General features: G+C 44.7%; 1 protein-coding gene and 1 non-coding gene across 2 annotated transcripts in view; both read left to right on the plus strand.

Moving 5' to 3' along the window:
• The window catches only part of LOC124033736 (transcription factor 12-like), a 101,473-nt gene extending 82,518 nt beyond the window's left edge, over positions 1 to 18,955 (plus strand). The window contains 12 exon segments of the mRNA XM_046345953.1: positions 265 to 404; positions 1,018 to 1,162; positions 1,281 to 1,351; positions 6,015 to 6,120; positions 9,218 to 9,294; positions 11,033 to 11,104; positions 11,646 to 11,831; positions 14,738 to 14,867; positions 15,018 to 15,183; positions 15,348 to 15,583; positions 15,701 to 15,857; positions 15,987 to 18,955. Coding sequence (XP_046201909.1) covers positions 265 to 404; positions 1,018 to 1,162; positions 1,281 to 1,351; positions 6,015 to 6,120; positions 9,218 to 9,294; positions 11,033 to 11,104; positions 11,646 to 11,831; positions 14,738 to 14,867; positions 15,018 to 15,183; positions 15,348 to 15,583; positions 15,701 to 15,846 — 1,475 coding nt within the window. The 3' untranslated portion in view covers positions 15,847 to 15,857; positions 15,987 to 18,955.
• Positions 6,293 to 6,375, plus strand: LOC124034761. Its single transcript, XR_006838646.1, has one exon. It is a non-coding gene; the product is annotated as a small nucleolar RNA SNORD35 (small nucleolar RNA).
• Positions 18,956 to 19,851: the final 896 nt, after the last annotated feature.

Consider the following 19,851-nt stretch of genomic DNA (forward strand, 5'->3'; position numbering starts at 1 on the left):
TCTCTCTGGGCTCTCATAATCAAGCTGTGTGTTGTGGTTTGTTGTTGTGGTTTGCTTCATGGCGGTTCAGGCATATTGCATTTTATGTCAACTTGACTGGTTATTAAACTAAAGCCATTTAAATGTCTGCCCTCTTCTGGAATCAAATCCAGGATGACTCTTCAATTGGATGATCCTTTTGTTACGTGAGTCGTTATACTGTAAAGAATAGGGATGAAACTCAAGACTGATCCATTTCAACTCAACTCTGTTTGTTGTCATTAGATGGGTCCCACAACTCTTCTGATCCGTGGAATTCCTCCAATGGGATCAACCAGACTAGTTATGGAGGAATGCTGGGAGGATCTTCATCTCACATGCCGCAGTCAGGAAATTACGTCAACATGCAGTCACATGACCGCCTGGTAAGCAACCCAGCTAGTGATGTCTCAATGTTTCCCCTACCTATTCTTAGACAGTCTACCCCCTCCCTGTTAAGCTCTATTGCCCCTTGCTCATTAAACATTTGGCTTGCATTGGTTTCAATTGAATATTTGTGGTGTGCAATATTGCAGCCCATAATATTGCCCACCCTGCCTACAAAAAAAGTCTGGCTACAGGAAAACACTGTGACTGATGTGTATTCAGCCTCCATGTCCTGTTCTGCCCCATCAGAGCACATCCCCTCCTCTCTGCTGAGCCCGTAGTGAGAGTGATTGTTTTGAGCTGTGGCCTGGCTATCTCTCTATCTGATGTTGCTGTCTGGGCAGTATCTGTGTAAGACACGGCTGACCCCCTCTATCAGTGTTTCATCTGCTCTGTCTGCCCAATGTGTCTCACTGGGACTCACAGGGAGCCTGCAGCTGCTGCCCAACCAAAGCCCTCTGCCTGTCTGGGCTCCACATTCATATAACCTCTCTTTTATCAAGTGATATTTTTTCACCATGCACAATGCTATTCTTACCACTGAACAAGTGTATGCACACACAATATTGCATTGTCCTGATGAACAAGTGTTTTGCCCTCTTTCTCTTTCAGAATTACCCTCCACACTCTGTATCGCCGACAGACATCCATGCCAGTCTTCCTCCAATGTCCAGCTTCCACCGCAGCAACGCCAGCACTTCACCATTCGTTAACCCAACACACACCCCGCCCGTCAACACCACCGACGGGGTCATGGGTACGGCGAATATTTGGTTGATCTACTCTTAAATATCAATAGGCGAGATAAATTCCTATAATGATCTCTTCTTTAATCTATGCTCTGTGTTATAAATGTCCTCTCCTTGTTTCTGTAGTTGCTGCAAATCGGGGGAATGCCACTGGAAGCCAGCAGACTGGAGATGCACTGGGCAAAGCTTTGGCTTCGGTGAGTATAGCACACCCCTGTTGTCCTCCGGGTAAATGGGAAAGCCTCAAAAGAGATAGAAACCATGTTACAAATCCACAGAGGTTGTTTGTTGGGAGTAAAGCCCTATTGGTTTACTGGTAAATGGAGGCACAATCCATGCAGCACTTAAAATTGCACTCTCTCCCTCTGAATGGCAGTTTGATTGAGGCGTTAGGCTGACATGGATGGTTAGGAATCCTCTGTGGATATCCCCTCTGGGTTGGTCCCCTCTCTGGGTGTGAATCCTGTGTTCTTGACTACAGTACCTTCTCCACTCACTTTAATATCAAATATATTTTTTATTCCTGTGTTAAATTGAGATGGTGCATTATATTAATGGCCCTCTTCAGTCTGTAAAGGAAGCGACCTTGGTGGTCACGATGGGTATTAAGTGCTATAGTGAATGCTGATTAAATAAGCCCAGAGGGATGTGTTTGCAGTTGTTTCTGGGCCTAAGCCTGGATAATTGTAGACTTAATCTCTGAGTATACAAGAAAGGAAATTGTAAAAAATAAAAAAATAAAACATTACGCACCAGTTTGAATAATCCAGCCTTGGTATTTGTTCCATTTTTGATCATGTTTGACAGACAGTAACTCATAAACCTTTGTGCTACTGAGGATGAATGTCCTCCTTCCAGTTAGAGCCCTCTTGGTTTCAACAGCCACAGAACCTCACAGAGCTCTTCTGTCCCTCCTCTTACTGATTATTTCTCATTTGAATAACTCCCAGAACTCATCTGTAACCCGGCCTAATATACACTACATGACCTAAGGTATGTGGACACCTGCTTGTTGAACATCTCATTCTAAAATTCTGGGCATTAATATGGAGTTGGTCCCCCCCTTTGCTGCTATAACAGCCTCCACTCTTCTGGGAAGGCTTTCCACTAGATGTTGGAACATTGCTGCGGGGACTTGCTTCCATTCAGCCACAAGAGCATTAGTGAGGTTGGGTGTTCCAATTCATCCCAAAGGTGTTAGATGGGGTTGAGTTCAGGGCTCTGTGTAGGCCAGTTAAGTTCTTCCACACCAATCTCGACAAACCATTTCTGTATGGACCTCGCTTTGTGCACAGGGGCATTGAAACGGGAAAGGGCCTTCGTCAAACTGTTGCCACAAAGTTAGAAGCATAGAATTGTCTAGTATGTCATTGTATGCTGTAGCGTTAAGATTTCCCTTCACCGGAACTAAGGGGCATAGCCCAAACCATGAAAAACAGCCCCAGACCATTATTCCTCCTCCACCAAACTTTGCAGTTGGCACTATGCATTGGGGAAGGTAGCATTTTCCTAGTATCCGCCAAACCCAGATTAGTCTGTTGGACTGCCAGATGGTGAAGCGTGATTCATCACTCCAGAGAACGTGTTTCCCTGCTCCAGAGTCCAATGGCGGCAAGCTTTACACCACTCCAGCCGACACTTGGCATTGTGCATGGTGATTTTAGGCTTGTGTGCTGCTGCTTGTCCATGGAAACCCATTTCATGAAGCTCCTGACGAACAGTTCTTGTGTTGACGTTGCTTCCAGAGGTAATTTGGAACTCTGTAGTGAGTGCTGTCACCAAGGACAGACTATTTTTACGTGCTTCGCTCTTCAGCGGTTCCATTCCGTGAGCTTGTGGGGCCTAGCATTTCGCAGCTGAGTCATTGTTGCTTCTAGACATTTCCTCTTCACAATAACAGCACTAGGGCAGTTCTTGCAGGGCAGACATTTTACAAACTGACTTGTTGGAACGGTGGCATCCTATGACTGTGCCACATTGAAAGTCACTGAGCTCATCAGTATTTTATTTATTTTATCTTTATTTAACAAGGCAAGTCAGTTAAGAACAAATTCTTATTTACAATGATGGCCTAGTGGGTTAACTGCCTTGTTCAGGGGCAGATTTGTACCTAGTCAGCTCAGGGATTCGATCTAGTAACTTTTCGGTTACTGGCCCAACGCTCTAACCACTTGGCTACCTGCCACCCCAAGGGCATTCTACTGCCAATGTTTGTCTTTGGAGTTTGCATGGCTGTGTGCTCGATTTCTATACACCTGTCAGCAATGGGTGTGGCTGAAATAGCTGAAGCCACTAATTTGAAGGGGAGTCGACATAATTTTGACTATAAAGTGTATCTTACCTCAGAGAAATGAAACCGACAATAGCTTTAATTCCTAGTAAAAAGTGAGAGAAGTAGGATGTGTAAAAGCGTAATGGGTTTACATTTGGGAAGTGCTATGGCTCAGTGGTGCGCACCCGAAAGAGAAAAGTGTGTATGATAATCACAAATTAAGTATTTTTGTATTCGCAGACTCAATTCTATTAGCATGACAAAGCTGCAGTGAAATGGACACGGTTGGGCTGGGGTGAGACGAGGGGGGTGGGGAGGCCAGGGGGAGCGAAGGGGGTTCCTAACTGCTGTGGCTCAACTCTGCGGGCCGCCCTTTGTGGGCCTTTTGTTCTCCGGCCTTTTAAACGGGCCATGCTTATTGGCCCCCCGCTGCCCGGGGGAGCGTGACCGATGAGGAGGCGGAGCCTCATTTGTTGTTGGTAAAATGAGTCGTGTTGCAGTTTGAATACAGCAGAAGTAGCCCGGCACAAGAAGAATGGCCCGTTGTATATTGCAGGGTCAGGAGTCACGGCTATAGACGGCCTGCTTTGGAAAGAGAAGAGATATTGGCTAATTCGTTTTGAGTCCCATTGATTTGAGACATACACTCGTGATCACAGTTGATGGTCATTACTTTTCAACAGGATTGAGTGTCTCAGGGTAAAGATACTGAACAGTGACAAATCATTTTGACTGAGAAATGTGATTTTAAAAGAATAGAGAAGAAGAAGCATGTGTAAATCCCCACAGGGAAAAACATCTCTTTTGGTACACGGAGTGACATGCAATAGCCAAACCACTTGGATTTTCAAAAGTTGATTGAAACACAAAAGCTTGGTGATCAAGCTTAAAAGAGAAGATTATTAATAACGGCGTTCCATTGTGTTTACTGAAGTTAAACGGTTTCCTATGAGTAGGATGTGATGTTTACTTGGAGGACTGAGAAATCCTTCTGGATCTACTGCCTCTGCTAATTAATGGGAATCAAACCTCTAATACCCTGGTTTACTGGGAGACACTTTCCATTATGCCACAAACTATCCTCTTAAAGGGAACAAATCAGGGATGTGTTGTCAGCTTTAATCCAGCATTTCTCTAAACAAATGAAATCCCCGTGAAAGTTTTAAAGATATAATCTGTGTGCTTCAGAATCACATCATCCTCTCTCTCTTTCTCGCTCTCTCTTTCGCTAGATAGTCATGTCGCCCTAAAACCTCATTGACCCAAGCTTTACATTCCCCACAAACACAGTGGAAGGTCTGTACATGCTACGGTATGGTAACAGAGCTCTTCTGCCATTGAGGAGACATTGTATTTTATAGTCCATACATGACACCTCAACTGGTCCGATCTGAGTGTAGACTAATCTTCCACTTTTAGTGGTTCTCTCCCTTCACTGGGGCTCAGTTCAGGGTGTGGTCTGTTCTCTCCCTTCACTGGGGCTCAGTTCAGGGTGTGGTCTGTTCTCTCCCTTCACTGGGGCTCAGTTCAGGGCGTGGTCTGTTCTCTCCCTTCACTGGGGCTCAGTTCAGGGCGTGGTCTGTTCTCTCCCTTCACTGGGGCTCAGTTCAGGGCGTGGTCTGTTCTCTCCCTTCACTGGGGCTCAGTTCAGGGCGTGGTCTGTTCTCTCCCTTCACTAGGGCTCAGTTCAGGGCGTGGTCTGTTCTCTCCCTTCACTGGGGCTCAGTTCAGGGCGTGGTCTGTTCTCTCCCTTCACTGGGGCTCAGTTCAGGGCGTGGTCTGTTCTCTCCCTTCACTGGGGCTCAGTTCAGGGCGTGGTCTAGCATGGAGAGGTGCGGTGGTGCAGATCATCCAGGATAACCCCCTCCGCTCCATCACTATTGGGGGATTAATGCTGGCCTTTGTATTTCTCCCTGTCTATGGCTGGGCATTCCCTCTCTCGTCACCTCCCTTATCTAGCACTCCACCCTGGGTTTATACTGGAGTTATATAGCACCATGTTTGAAAGATATTAATGGGATTTAGGGCAGATTTTAGTCCACTTTAGCTTTAAAGGATTTCAACCACTTTGTTCCTGTTTCCCCCCCAAAGTAAAGACGTTGAATTTCTCCTCTAATAGTGTATCAGCCATATTACTGTAGATACAGTATTTGTATGATATTATCTATGTTGTGGCCAGTGGGGGAGATCTAAATAAAACAACACTAATCAGAGTTGGAGGAGGACACCTGACTGGTCAGAGCCTTCAGGTGTCGCAGTGAATATGGTTTGCGGTACCCTTTTTTTTTGTTGCTTTCACTGAAGCCGCTGCTCACCGTTAAAGGCCCATATGTATGCTCTGAACATTTTTATGGGCTCCCTGGTTGGAAAATCCCCAGAATTGATGAGCCAATTTCGGCCGTGCGCCGGCAGAAAGATGGTGACACAGGCTATAAAAAGTATGGGGAAACGATAGGTTGTGATTTTAAAGAGCTGCATGTTCTGCCTTACTGACAGATCTCTCTCTTTCTCCCTCCTTCTGTCATCCCCCTCACTCTTTTCCCCTCCGTTCCTCTCTCTCTCTCTCTCTCTCTCCCCTCTCTCTACAGATTTACTCACCTGACCACACCAGCAGTAGTTTTCCATCCAACCCCTCCACCCCTGTAGGATCTCCGTCGCCCCTGACTGGCACAGCAGGTGCTGCTGCCTCAGCAGGTACAGTGGTGACCACCGGCTCCCCCTCTGGCAGGGCAGGTAGAACATCAGTCTGCACTCTGATCTACTGCACTATAGCAATATACCAGCCTAAACTAGTGCCTAAACCAATGCCATGGAGAGATGTTGGTTATTGCTTCCTCAGAGCATTCACACTGCTTCCTCCATACATTGCAAGTGATGTTTATCTCACAATGGTTTTCAGAGTCTCTGACTTTGACGACATTGCCTCATGGCGACAGATGATGCAGTTTTCCCCAGACAACCCCTAGCTACATAGTGATAAGGAGTCGGCTCTCTTCAGTTGCTGAAGGGGCCCAAGAGACTATCTTAGAGTTTGACATCCTCTCCTCTCAGTCACTGCATTCATTCTACCAGATAATTCAGATAATCAGTTTCCATAAGTAGCAGAGCAATATGGAGGGGACATTTAATAATTGTGAGAGATACTGGCAGAGGAGAGAGAGAGAGGGAGGGAGAGAGAGAGAGAGAGAGAGAGAGGGAAAGCCCAGCGTGCTGTTTTAGTGGGCAGTTGTGCCGTGTGTGGTGATGTAGTGGCGACAGCTGTCTCCACGTATGCCCCCCTCGTCCTCAGCTGTTGCTCTGGTCTGTGGACAGCTGTTCTCCCCATGGACCGGCCGGCCTGCAAAGGGCCTCATTTTTCTGCCCGAGGAGCGACAGTGACTCAGCTGATGAGGAGGATTATATTGGCTTCACACAGAGGGATGTCAACCCCTCACGCACCCTCTTTACACCTCAGCCAGCCAGGCCTCAGGGCAGCATGCCCTACTTGGGAGGACGGGGATAGAATGCCAACAGCCATTTAGATTTTATCAGTGAAGTTCCTGTCACCTGGAGATTGTGAAGCAGGTACAGTGGTTATTTGGGTGTGGATTGTTTTGTTATACAAATAATGATACAACATGATACCAAGGGCACCAACTTTTGTTACAATGTGAAACAGAGTTTCTCTTTACAATCATAATCCTCAGTGAATCTACAGTTTCTGTTCAATTTACAAATGCAAAACAAATACTCCACATCCATGACTTTCCATATGAATAAACATCTGCCTTTGTCCAAAACCCTTCCCAAAAGTCCATTTCCAAATCTGTTGCCATTAGTTTAATAGAACGCCTCCATAAAAATTAAATGTAATGTAGCTTAAAAGGGCAACTGGGATGATTGAAAATGAATTTCTTGTTTCATGTTTTGCGATTTAATATCCATTTATTTGTTTGAAGTTTGTTAATTAGAATAGGGGGCATTACTTCGAGATCAGTTGGGGCATGATTTGGCATGATGTTCAGATTAACCACAAATTGCTCCATCTGTTCATTAGGATTAGCTACTTTCATAACCTAACCAGGCAGGAACAGATATACACCCTGGTGCTGCTCAACTCAACTCTGGCTGGTGTGTTCAATAAGCTATCTCCTCCTCCTCCTCTCCTCCACGTGGGGACCAGAGGCCCAGGGAGGCATAGTTATGAGTACTTCCTGTTTGGTTCACGCCAGGGAAACGCTGAGGTTGAGCAGAGAGGCTCCCTCATTTCCTGTTCCAAAAGTTACTTTTAATAGCCTCTTAATTAAAGCCGGGCTTTTCCAGGACCATTGCGTGGAGAGACTTTCTTTCAGAAGACGACTAATGCTTAGTTTACACTTCTGACGATGAATCGATGGAAACAGTTCCCCGGGTCAAGTGGATATGTAATCCTAGTGTTTGTCAGAAACAAACTAACATTAGCTAGCAATCTCCCAGTTCCCGATCTTTCTCTCTCAAATACTGAAATACAATTTTAGAGGAGAACAGGGAGAAAATGGGGCCTGCTGTTGGTTTTGACAAACAGCCTAAATGAGAGAATGAGAGGTAAGCTAAACAATGTATCCATCTGTAGAGTATGCTAGAGTACGTGGGCTGGGTGTTGACCTCCTGCCACAGTAATGGAGACCAGGCGGTATAGTGAGGGCCCATAGCTGGGGCTGGCCCACTAACACAGCCCAGTATAAATAACCTGGGAGGTTTCCTCGTTGTCACAATCGATTAAGGAGACTTGAACTGTTCTCATGTGCACACAACAGGTTTGGTGTAATGCATTACCTCCTGGTGCACTGTTTGTTAGTTGGAATATTTCAGACAACATTGGCTAAGATAAAGAGACAAATAAACATATATTTTGTTGCATTGGATACCTCAATTTGGTACGCAGATGATTTTAATTTCACACTAATCAAATTGAGTTGATTTGTTTTGTATGTGCCATTGCACATTTCATGTACTGATTATAACCATTCCCACACATTGTGATCCCCTCTGCTTAATGTAAAATTCAAATGTGCTCTAGAGATCACCCAGTCTGGGACAGAATGGAATTCCTTAATTAGATGTTTCCACCATTTGTTTGGACTATTGCCGTCTCTTGGTTGTCTCTAGAATCTCAGAATGGAAAGTTAATTCAGGTCAAGTCTCGGAGTCTGTCTTGGCCTGCGAGTTTTGGCAAGCCACGGAGCTGTTGGACTGTTACACTATACCTCAGCTTGGCATGTGATTGGTCAGAGGATATTTGTGTCGTGAACCCTGGAAGCCAATCACATCGGGCTTAGATCAGCGGACAAGAGGAGCACCCATGAGTGCAGCCTTGCTAGAGCCTTCTGGAACTTTCTGGCTCATTGGATGGAGTAAGGGAGTCCTTTTGACATGGAAGAATCACTCTGTCAGTGGAAGACAGCCTCGGTCCCAGCCGGGCCTCTTATCACTGTTCACTTTGTTCCCTGGGCTATTAGCTCATTAATGAGCGGATGTACATGTAGGCCATGTCCCAGTGTGCTGGTGTATGTTGGGGCCTTCCACCCACGGACCTGGCTCATGTTGCAGGATGCAGCCCAGTCACCAGGAAATGATGCAGCTGAGCCCAAATGCTGAAAATACCTCTCACAGCATAACAACAAGAGACCAGACAGGATGTGGATGTGCAGTGTGTCAGTCAGTCCCTGTAGAGTGGAGCAGGATGCAGGTCTCTAATCATTGGCCATGTTGGGATGTCTGAATCAGCCATGTCAGGTGGATAACTGTGGTTCTCCCGCTCTGTCTCTCTCAGGTAACAACCAATGGTCCCGTGGTGCAGCCGGGCAGAGCCCCTCCTCCCCCAACTATGAGAACTCCCTGCACTCACTGGTAAGTCTCCCTGCCTCCCCCCCTCCCTTCCCCCACACCCTGAGCACTTTTTAATGGACAAGCACACAGTAGATGGGTTCTCTCACGTAGGGCAGGGTAGCATTACATGAAGATTCTTGGCTGACAAATGCGTTGGGGGGGGGGGGGTGCTACTGAACAATAACCGTCCCTTGGGGCGTGTCTCCTGCCATCTGTCCCCTACTCCGTGGGGTTGGGGGGGCTGGTGTTATGGGGGCTGGGGAACCTGGCAGCTGTTGCGTTGACTGAACCACCACTGCTCCAGGATTCCAGCTCTAGCTGCCTGCGGACCAGAAACACGACTTGGGATCCGTTTTCACCCCACGCCGCCTGACGCCCACATCACACATTCACACCATCGTCTGTGGCGATAAATATTTACTCACTATATTTGAATGCCACCTACAATGGGATTTTTGTGAAGCGACCAAATCTATGATCAGTGTGAACGGCGAATGTGTGGGAGGGATGGGACGTGTGGGAGGAGAGGACGAGGGGTCAGGGGTTATTATCTACACAGGACCACAGTTTGATGCTGCCTGACACAGTTATTAGTTACCATATGTCTGTCTCTGTCTGACTCTCCTTTTTCTCTGTCTTTCTATCTCAGTCTACACCAGGGGTTCCCAAACTCCAGCATTGGGGAACATCCCGCGCACCCCCCCTGCGTACGCGCGTGCATGCCATGTCTATTTCTATGTGCACAAGCACTGTTTACACCCTCTTGTTGGTGGAAATATGTTTTAAACCTACAAAATGTTATTTCCTGCAATTCATCACATTTTCTAATAGGGTGCAGAGAACATTTTTGCAGTTTTAAAGCAAATTGTCTTGCAATTCTATACATTCTACCATGTCTAATGTGTATTCGTGTGATATTTGAGTGACTCGAACATGGGCTAAAAAAACTAGCTAAAGAACGTTATCTGACATGGGCTAGTTGATCTGGACATTTCTGACAAGTTATAAAAAGCTCTCTAAGGTATGCAATGACTGACATGACAAAATAAATACTGATGAAGCAATACCCAATTTCGACATTTCAAGAGTAAGTTGAAAACCGGACAGAGTTCCCCAAAAGTTTGGGAGCCACTGGTCTATACAATCTCTGTCCTTCTATCTCAGTCGACACTATCTCCGTCCCTCTATCTCAGTCGACACTATCTCCGTCCCTCTATCTCAGTCGACACTATCTCCGTCCCTCTATCTCAGTCGACACTATCTCCGTCCCTCTATCTCAGTCGACACTATCTCCGTCCCTCTATCTCAGTCGACACTTTCTCCGTCCCTCTATCTCAGTCGACACTTTCTCCGTCCCTCTATCTCAGTCGACACTATCTCCGTCCCTCTATCTCAGTCGACACTATCTCCGTCCCTCTATCTCAGTCGACACTTTCTCCGTCCCTCTATCTCAGTCGACACTATCTCCGTCCCTCTATCTGTCGACACTTTCTCCGTCCCTCTATGTCAGTCGACCCTATCTCCGTCCCTCTATCTCAATCGACCCTATCTCCGTCCCTCTATTTCAGTCGACCCTTTCTCCGTCCCTCTATTTCAGTCGACACTTTCTCCGTCCCTCTATCTCAGTCGACACTTTCTCCGTCCCTCTATCTCAGTCAACACTTTCTCCGTCCCTCTATCTCAGTCGACACTATCTCTGGCACTTCCACTACTGTTTATTTGTGCTCACATGCTTTCCTGTTCTATCTGATTTTGGCAGAAAACTCGAGTCCATCAGCAGCTTCATGAGCATCTCCAGGATGCCATGTCATTCTTAAAGGATGTATGCGAGGTACTCCTGTCCTTTAGATGGAGACTTTACCCATCAGTGTTTGACACCTTTTCACATCCTTAGTTGTTTTTCTTTCTTTCGCCAGCTTGGCCTCCGTTCCGTTCCATTTAATTGGAGTTTCAAATGTTTTGTTGCCATGCTTTTTATTGTTTATTATTTCTATTTTGACATTTCAGCTTGCAGTAATCAGCTTAGGAGCATAAGATGCTTTAATACCAAGTGAATAGTCATGGTGCTCCAAATGAGTGGTGTGCCAGCCCGTTTATCAGTTTCTATAGATACAAATGAGGATGCTTGTCTGTTATGAACACATGCATCCCTTGTGCCCCTCCTCAGGTAGAAATGGCTTATCTTCATCTGTTTTTGAGTGTCTTTCTTTTATGCTTTTGTTATCCCTGTGGTGTTTTTTCACTCCAAGATCACGCCATAAAATCACAATGTTCTCCATTTTCTTGTCCTAATGTGCTTATAGTAAACTGCTCTGTCCTCTCTCCTGTTCTTCTCTCCCCTCCCCTCCCCTCTTCTCTCTCGGTCCTCCCAGTCTCGAATGGAGGATCGCCTGGACAGACTGGATGATGCCATCCTCGTCCTGCGGAACCATGCCGTGGGCTCCACCACCAGTCTGCCCAGCGACATGCACAGCCTGCTGGGACAGAACGGGCCAATTGCAACCCTTGGAGCAAACTTCCCTGCCGCCGGATTGGTTGCTAGTCGGACAGCAGCAATGGTATGAATTAACTTTGCAGAAGAAAAATATCTTGAGTGTTTTAGATGTTAAGGATATTATGTTTCATGTTTTTTGCAACTTAAGAATTGACTTTGAATACTTAAAAGTAAGTCTGTTTTTTCGACTGAGGAGAGGCATATGTGCTTTTGCATTGCGTTTCTCCAAATAGGCTAATAAACAAGCCTTGGCCACCTGTTCAGAATGAGTCCACAGCCATGTGCAAAAACGCTGCCTTTTTCCACAGAGAGCAGTTTAATTTAAACTCACATACTTTCCATATGTGTAATGGTTGGCCTGAAGGCTTACTCTCCTTAAGAAAGAGCTCGTACACAGGTTTGAATGAGAAAACCAGGCAAAACGGAGTGAAGTTCTGCTTTGGTCTGGAAAGTGTTTGTCAGTTGCACTCCTATGAGGCGGCTCCTGGGGAACGGGGGGATGCAGGTCTCGGTGCAGAGCATAATGTGTTTGCCCATCCTCCATCTGAACTATTTCATTTCGGTGAGGAGAGGGATTTGAGCACATCTGTAGTGGAAGTTTCAACAGAGGGAGACAGTTCTACACTAATCCCTAGGTGATGGGAAATAATTTAGGCCATATTTTTCCTGAATTTTCTGAATCAGTCCTGGCGTATGTGGGTGGAGGGTTGGATTAAGATCCTCTTGGATTAAACTCCCTTTTCTAAGAAAATGGATGGAGGCATTCAGGGGAAGTGATGGAGGAGGGGAGGATGCCGACGACTGAAACATGCTCAACATTTCCTTACCTCATCATTTACTGTCCAGACCTCAGCCTCAGTCCCAGCTCCTGTCCCCCTACCACTGGCTGATTAGTAAACATTCTTGCTGTGGAGTAGCATCTGTGAGACTAGTCCTTGCATTACTCACATGGTAATCGGGCCAACAAACCCACAAGAAAATTGGGAGACACTTGATCCCTGGTCTGTGGTAACAATCATATCCAATTTTCAAGTGGACAAGGTTTGGATGTGTTCTGTGTTTCTGCCGTACTACTTCTCCCCTGACTGTTCATTTATTGGAGTTGGTGCCCCTGTATCTGTATTGCCAAAACTAAAACCAGTGCCATTTTACAGACCAGTTTACAACCTTTCACAGCCTTCGCAGCATGCAAGCTTGCAGCCTGTGTCCCTTTTGCCCAGAATAATTTAAATACAGGGACTAGTATTTCTGGCTTGTTACTCTCTGTAGAAGTAAGAAAATGTCCCAGCGCACCATGTGTTTTCAGTCATGGCCATTTTGATATTGGTGTTGTGGTCCTTGGAACTCTCAGGATAGTATTTACTGGTCTGTGACTAAAAATGATTTTTTAGTGCTTCTCCCATGGTGCAGTTCAGTTTGGTGTGCTCGTTACAGAGTGTTAAGGGACTATAGTGATGATGTTGGTGAGCTGTGAGACTAAAAGAGGACTGGCTGTGTCTGCATGAACACAGAGCTGCCTCTGTGGTAGAGAGAGAGGGTCCCCTCAGACTGCTGCACAGACAGAGCTCAGCCACCTCAGCGTGGCACAGCCACAGCCGTTTACTCAGGACAGCCCTTTTCACTCGTTCACTGCCTCTTTTTAACCAACTCAACAAATCTGAATGGTAGGAAGCGCGCGCCTGAGGCCAGTCTCCACCCAAATAGAGGTCCTCAGCTGTATGGTAATCAGACCCAGCAAGGAAAATGGCAGCGTTCTTCCCTCGCCAGCACCCCCACGCCCCTCCTCCTCCTCCAGACAAAGACTTGTTTGGACACCTGTTGAGAGCGCTGCAGAGATTAGCGTAGTGAGGAGGAGGGGGAGGGTTTGGGGGCAGTGGGTTAACAGAGGCCAACAGTGACTTGGGATCACATTCCATAAGAAAAATGGAAGATACCCCCCCCCCCCCCCTACTGGTTTCCTCTCCTCCTCCCCTAGTTCCCAGAAGAGAACCAGATAGCTGAGTGGGGAACATGTGGTAAACTCCAGCGAGCACAGCGATGGTGATGCAGCATGGTGGGAGGAACCTGTTTCACAAGCAATATGGAGGGAAAATAAGGAAATGGTCTGTCTTTGGAGTGGGTTTTGCCTTATATCCAAATAGATCAGAGATAGATAGTTTAGATGTATCTATAAGAGGAAGAAGAACCCTCGGAACATAATGACCGTGGCTAACCTAAGAGAGAAAAGCTATCAGAAAGAAAAGAGAGAAGGGGATAGGTTTACCATCACATCACTGCATTCGTTATTATGAAGAGATTATACAGCAATGCAAATGTATGTTTGTGTTTCCCTTATCCTGAATATGAATTATGCATTTTGTTATGGTGAAGTACCGCACCAAAGCACCCCCCAGTGTCAGAACTGAGGGACTTGGGAACCATCATTAGTTCTCAGAAACGGACTCCTGTACTGCAGCTCCACCTGTATATCCTGCTTTTAATATGAGGAAATATGATTGTTTAGCTCACCAGAAAGGTCAGGCATTGTGTTCAATTTGTCATGACAAGTGTTTAGAAAAACCTGTTGTGAAATCCAAGCCAAACATGCGTTTTTACAAGTGTTTTCAATGGACAGTTTTCCACCAAGGTTCTCATCATCGGCTTGTAGACTACAAAATCTCCCTCAAAGCTCTGAGCCAGGCTCTGGGAGGTTGTTATTTCTTTTTTGAACAGACAGCAACAGCATTCCATTTGTGAAGGTCAGTCTAAAGTGAAGTTGAACAACAAAGTTCTCTTTCTATCTCTCTCTGCTTTTCAAGTGTGAGAGATCTGAGTCATAAAAGTATTCTCTCTGGTTGAATAGACATCGTTCCTTCCTTTCCAGGCTCATTCAGACCAGAACCTTTCCCTACAGCTGAACATGTACTGTCTCTCTCTCTCTCTGTCTGTCTCTCTGTCTCTGTCTTTCTCTCGCTCTCTGTGTTCTGACAGGGTGGTTCTCACCGGGATGAGGCTGGCAGTTTGATCAACAGTCACGGAGGGCCGCCCAGCGTGGGCTCCATGTCCAACATGTCCAGCATGTCCACCGCTGAACTCAACCACCAAGTGGAAACCTTCAGAGGTATGACATGACACACTCCCAACTTCACCCATGACCATCCCATCTCTGCACTACACAACAAAAATAACTACATGTGAAATGTCTGTTGGCTGTAAATGATCAGAGATTCCATTTGAACTGACTCTCTACATTTATGTCTGCGTGTTGCAGGTCTGGCAGCAGGTCTGGCTGGTCAGGTGGCTGCAGCCCTGGAGCTGAAGGTAGAGAACCAGGACAGAGACGACATGCATGATGGCCACTCCTCCGACGACCTCGGCTCTGGAGACGAAAGCGACAAGAGAGACATCAAGACTCCCAGAGGAGGTACAAGGACAAGGTAAATTAACCTAATAACCACAAACATGAATCTTTCTGACCTTCTGTCTAAAACATTCCGTTTTAGAATGTCCCTAAATCTCCCTGGAGCCCAATCATGTGAATAGCCAAAAACAATCAGCCTCCGTCTTACTGTTGCGCCTCTGGGCCTCTCTCCCTCTGCAGCAGCATCAATGAGGATGATGACAACCTGAACCCAGAGCAGAAGGCTGAGCGGGAGCGCGAGAGGAGGATGGCCAACAATGCCCGCGAACGTCTGAGGGTGCGAGACATCAATGAGGCTTTCAAGGAGCTGGGCCGCATGGTTCAGCTGCACCTGAAGAGCGAGAAGCCCCAGACCAAGCTGCTCATCCTGCACCAGGCTGTGGCAGTCATACTGAGCCTGGAGCAACAAGTCAGAGGTCAGCATTCCTACACTCTCACATGTAACACACAAGAGTTATAACACCTCTTATGAAGAGTTATAACACCGCTAATGAAGAGTAATGACACATGTTAATCTGTTTCTATACACGCAGAGCGGAATCTGAACCCCAAAGCAGCCTGCCTTAAGAGGAGGGAAGAGGAGAAGGTGTCTGGCCATGGGATCCCTGGGGACCAGCAGGCCCACCATGGGGTCCACCCCGGCCTCACCGACACATCCAACCCCATGGGCCGACTCTGAGGAGCACACAGGTACAGTAGTACATCTCCATGGAGCACCATCCACACACTCTCTGTCAGTAATAGCTGTGATGAGATACTACGTGACTTACTTTATGAAACATCATATCAAAACAGTTATTCCTGTTTTTGCCCCTTCAGATCAACATGATCCAGATCAATTCTGTAAGATAGAGATGGTGCCCTTGCTTCCCAATGGCAGACAGGACTCACAGTTTGTGACACAAATTGGAGGCGACAGACCACTTGAAGCTAAACCCCAGACTAACGCAATCCTTAGATTGAAGAAAAGCCCAGTGTCCAGGTCCCTGTGATGACATCCAACATATTTCTGCCCACGAGAGAACTTCAGCACATATCACTGTCTGCAAGCAGCGTGTCGCATCTGAACAATCAGAGACTGTCGCGATCTCCTCCACCCTCCCATGTGGAAGTTTGCCTTGTGCCTAAACTGAATTGACGAATGCATTGTAACAGCAATTATGTTTATTTGTTTTGTATTATTTTTTCTATTTATTATGTTACTGAGCTATAAAGTCTATGTCTAAAGGGAAAGTTATGAATATGCTTTAAGAAGCCTGTGGCTTTTCAGTTGATCTACAGTTTGCCAGTGTCACTAGTATGGCCCAGCCCTTCTCCCTAGCCAGTCTCGGGCTAACCTGAGCTAAGATTAAGATACTCAGGCTCCTGAGAAAGATACAAATTAATATATTCGGCAATTTAAAGTGATCTTTAGGGCCAAACTAAAAATAATTTGGCGGTATTTAGTACTAAAAGACTTAAGCATCCCATTTAGAAAAATAACATATATTATTTATATTTTATTCATGCTGCAATGAACAGCATGTTTAAACCAAAACGACCTGCTCATGTGTCCGTTTGTTATAGCTCAGTCTTCATGTTACTGACATAATTAGAGGAAGAGGATTAGACATGAGTGGTGGGTATGAGTCCAGCTAAATAGTGTTCCACACATACACTAGCCTGAACACTATAAACTCTGTGTCACAGGTGACAGACGAATGGCAAACTCTAGTTTCCCTGAAAGGTCAACTAAAGACTTATAAGGTGTTTATTATCAGGAGTGAGCAGTTCAAATACAGAAAGCAAACCATTTACAAACCTTAGCATTCCCTGCATATTTCTTAGTGTCTTAACTAAAGGAAAAGGGACTTCACTGCCTTTTCATTCCTATGCCATATAGTGTTAAATGTAAACAATGACATATTTCTGATATTGCAGTTTGCTTTCTATTATTACAGTATGGTCTCTGGTTAGTTGAACATCCATGCTCTTTGTAATAGCCTAGCACTGTCTTATCAAAGATTGCTTAGTGAAAAAGTAGAATCAAAACGACGACCACATTATCACCTGGCCTGAGTAAAATTTTCACATAACTTTTTTTCTGTTAAAAATAACTAAAGAAAAAAGTTTAAAAAAAAAATATTAAAAGTTATCAAAAGTTATATGTTTTATTTGTAATTGTATACAAATAATTTCTCTAGGCTTCATAGTAAAGCATATGATGTCAAGCGTGAAATAGCAGAGAGGAGTTCTAAGTTATTTAGAATGGCTTTGTTTTGATCCAAGCAGTGAAGTTACTGGTGAAGGAAAGGGGGAGCTTTAAGAGTTCACATGCTGTTAAACATCACAAACAGCTGGTCCTTCAGATAGGTATAGTACAATGATGAACAAACGCAGTTTTGAGCAGATTTTGTTTTAATGTTTCAGGATGAAGAACAATGGTCACCACTTACATGTTTATCTGTTTGCATGCTTTACTTTCTTTAAAAAAAGTATTTTGGTCTTAACTCCTGGTTTTTATTCCATTTGTTTCCTTGTATACTGTCTTCCATTATTATCCACCTTTAAAACAAGGCTGCCACATCCAGAGACAAGTAGCCTATTCTGTGAAAATATAGTCATAGAACGAAGGATGCCATTGAGAACCACTCCAAGGAGTTTATACATTTTTTGGGGGGGTTTACAATCATTTTCTTTTTGTGATCAATTTGGAAACGTATTGTGTTTTCTCTGACTGTATGTGGCCTTGTTCATCATTTCAGTATTCATGAGCTTGTATTCATGTTGCTGGCAGACTCTGAGGTTAAAATGTATGTCACTGCCTGCTCTCTCATTTCCCCCGTCATTTTAGAATGTTCTGCTGTCTGTCTCTTTGCTCCTATGTTAGACTTTTCTCTATTCCCAGCTGATTTTCCTCGTATAATATATGAAAAAAGAACAAAAATAAGATTTAAAAAAAACATTTGGCTTATTTTTCACTGTAGTTATTAGTCTTTTATACAATAATATTGTAAGAACATTTCTTGAATTCTAAATTTTACTCTTTCTAGATTTTTTAAATCGAAAGTTTTGAGTAAAAAGTTTCTTACTTTATTTTACTATATTAGATAGTAAAATGTATGGTTATTTACCATAACCTGACCATTATTATCCGAAACATACAAATACCATCCTAAAACATAGTAGGATTGTAAGCTGGCAGTCTAGTACATTGAGGTATTGTACAAGCTCAAATGTTAAGACGGTGTGATCTCCATCTTGATCTTCAGTCTCTATTGTTGGTGGATAAAAGATATGTACTTGCATCCAAAAAGTCTAGGTATTGTTGATGCACATCAAAAACTAGCAGCAAGAAATCTATCTGTCTCTGTAACAGAAACCACAGCATGTAAATAACATTTATGTAGCAATAAATGTGCCATCTTTTTTAAACACAATTGTGGATATATTTCCTTCTTTGGACGTCATCTTTATTTTCTGTTTCTCCACCTTTCATTTTTCAGTTATTTACATTCAATTTCGAATTGTGTGATTGTTTTATGAAATGACGTGCTGGTGGTGCATTTGGTTGAGCTCAATACAAGTACAGTCCCATGATGTGTTCACTCAAGTGAGCTACTGACGCAACAACCCTTCCCAGGTTTTCCCCCTCAGAAGACCTTTCTACAGTGGATCTTAGCCAAATGAGGAACTCTGTGCAAGAGTGTGTTTTATAGTATGTTACTAATTTTTAAAACAATATCAGTGGACCATTGTAGTCTGTATGGAATATATGTTTCTATTTTTAATAAAGTGTGATAGCAGCATATATTTAGTCCCTTTTTTCTAAAGGCTGTTTTCTTTTTGAAATTTTATGCTCACTTACAGAATAACTTTGAGGGGGGTACTTTTGTATTGAGTATTAAGGCATCACAGAATAGACAACACATTTTGTCAAATTCAGCTGCTGTGTTCATTTACATGTATGAAATACAATAAAAATGCCACACTTGTCATTCACAAATAAGAGCTTAAAGGGTGACCATTGCATTTAAACAAAATGTCAACAGGCATGCAAGTCCTATAACATGAGGATATTTGCATGGACATTTGCAGAAACATAGTGTTGGCTGTCCTCTCCTAACTAAGAACTCATATGCACATATTTGTGCTGTGACATCAGTGAGCCCTCCTTGTCCAATTATAAGACAGATTTAAATCCCAGAAGTTGTCTCAGTGACCCACCACATCTGCAGAGCATTATCCTTTTGTATGTGAGATTGTGAGACAATTCCTCACGGTATCCTGACAGGCCAGATCCAAGTTCAGAGCAATGACAGGGGTGACAGACAAGAGAAGATGCTGACTGCTGTAAAGTCCGTGGATCGCTTAAGTTATGCACTCTGTGTGTGTGTGTGTGTGTGTGTGTGTGTGTGTGTGTGTGTGTGTGTGTGTGTGTGTGTGTGATTGTGTGTTTCTGCCTGTGTGCGTGGGTGTATTTATTCCTTCCTGCTTTTATCATGTCCGGGGGTGTCTATTTGCAGTCACCTAGAGTCATGGGCATGTTTTATATAAGAGTGAGACCACCTTGTTTGAAGGCTGACTTCCTGTGGCTCTGGCTGCCTGTGAGTGAGCCATGGTGGGCCTGCTGACAGATGAGTCCTGGCTCATGTCTCTGGAGCCAAACCAAAGGGCCTACTGCCACGCAGTGGATCCCAATTCT

This window comes from Oncorhynchus gorbuscha, linkage group LG04 (genome assembly GCF_021184085.1).
Source record: "Oncorhynchus gorbuscha isolate QuinsamMale2020 ecotype Even-year linkage group LG04, OgorEven_v1.0, whole genome shotgun sequence".
In the NCBI taxonomy this organism is placed as follows: Eukaryota; Metazoa; Chordata; class Actinopteri; order Salmoniformes; family Salmonidae; genus Oncorhynchus; species Oncorhynchus gorbuscha.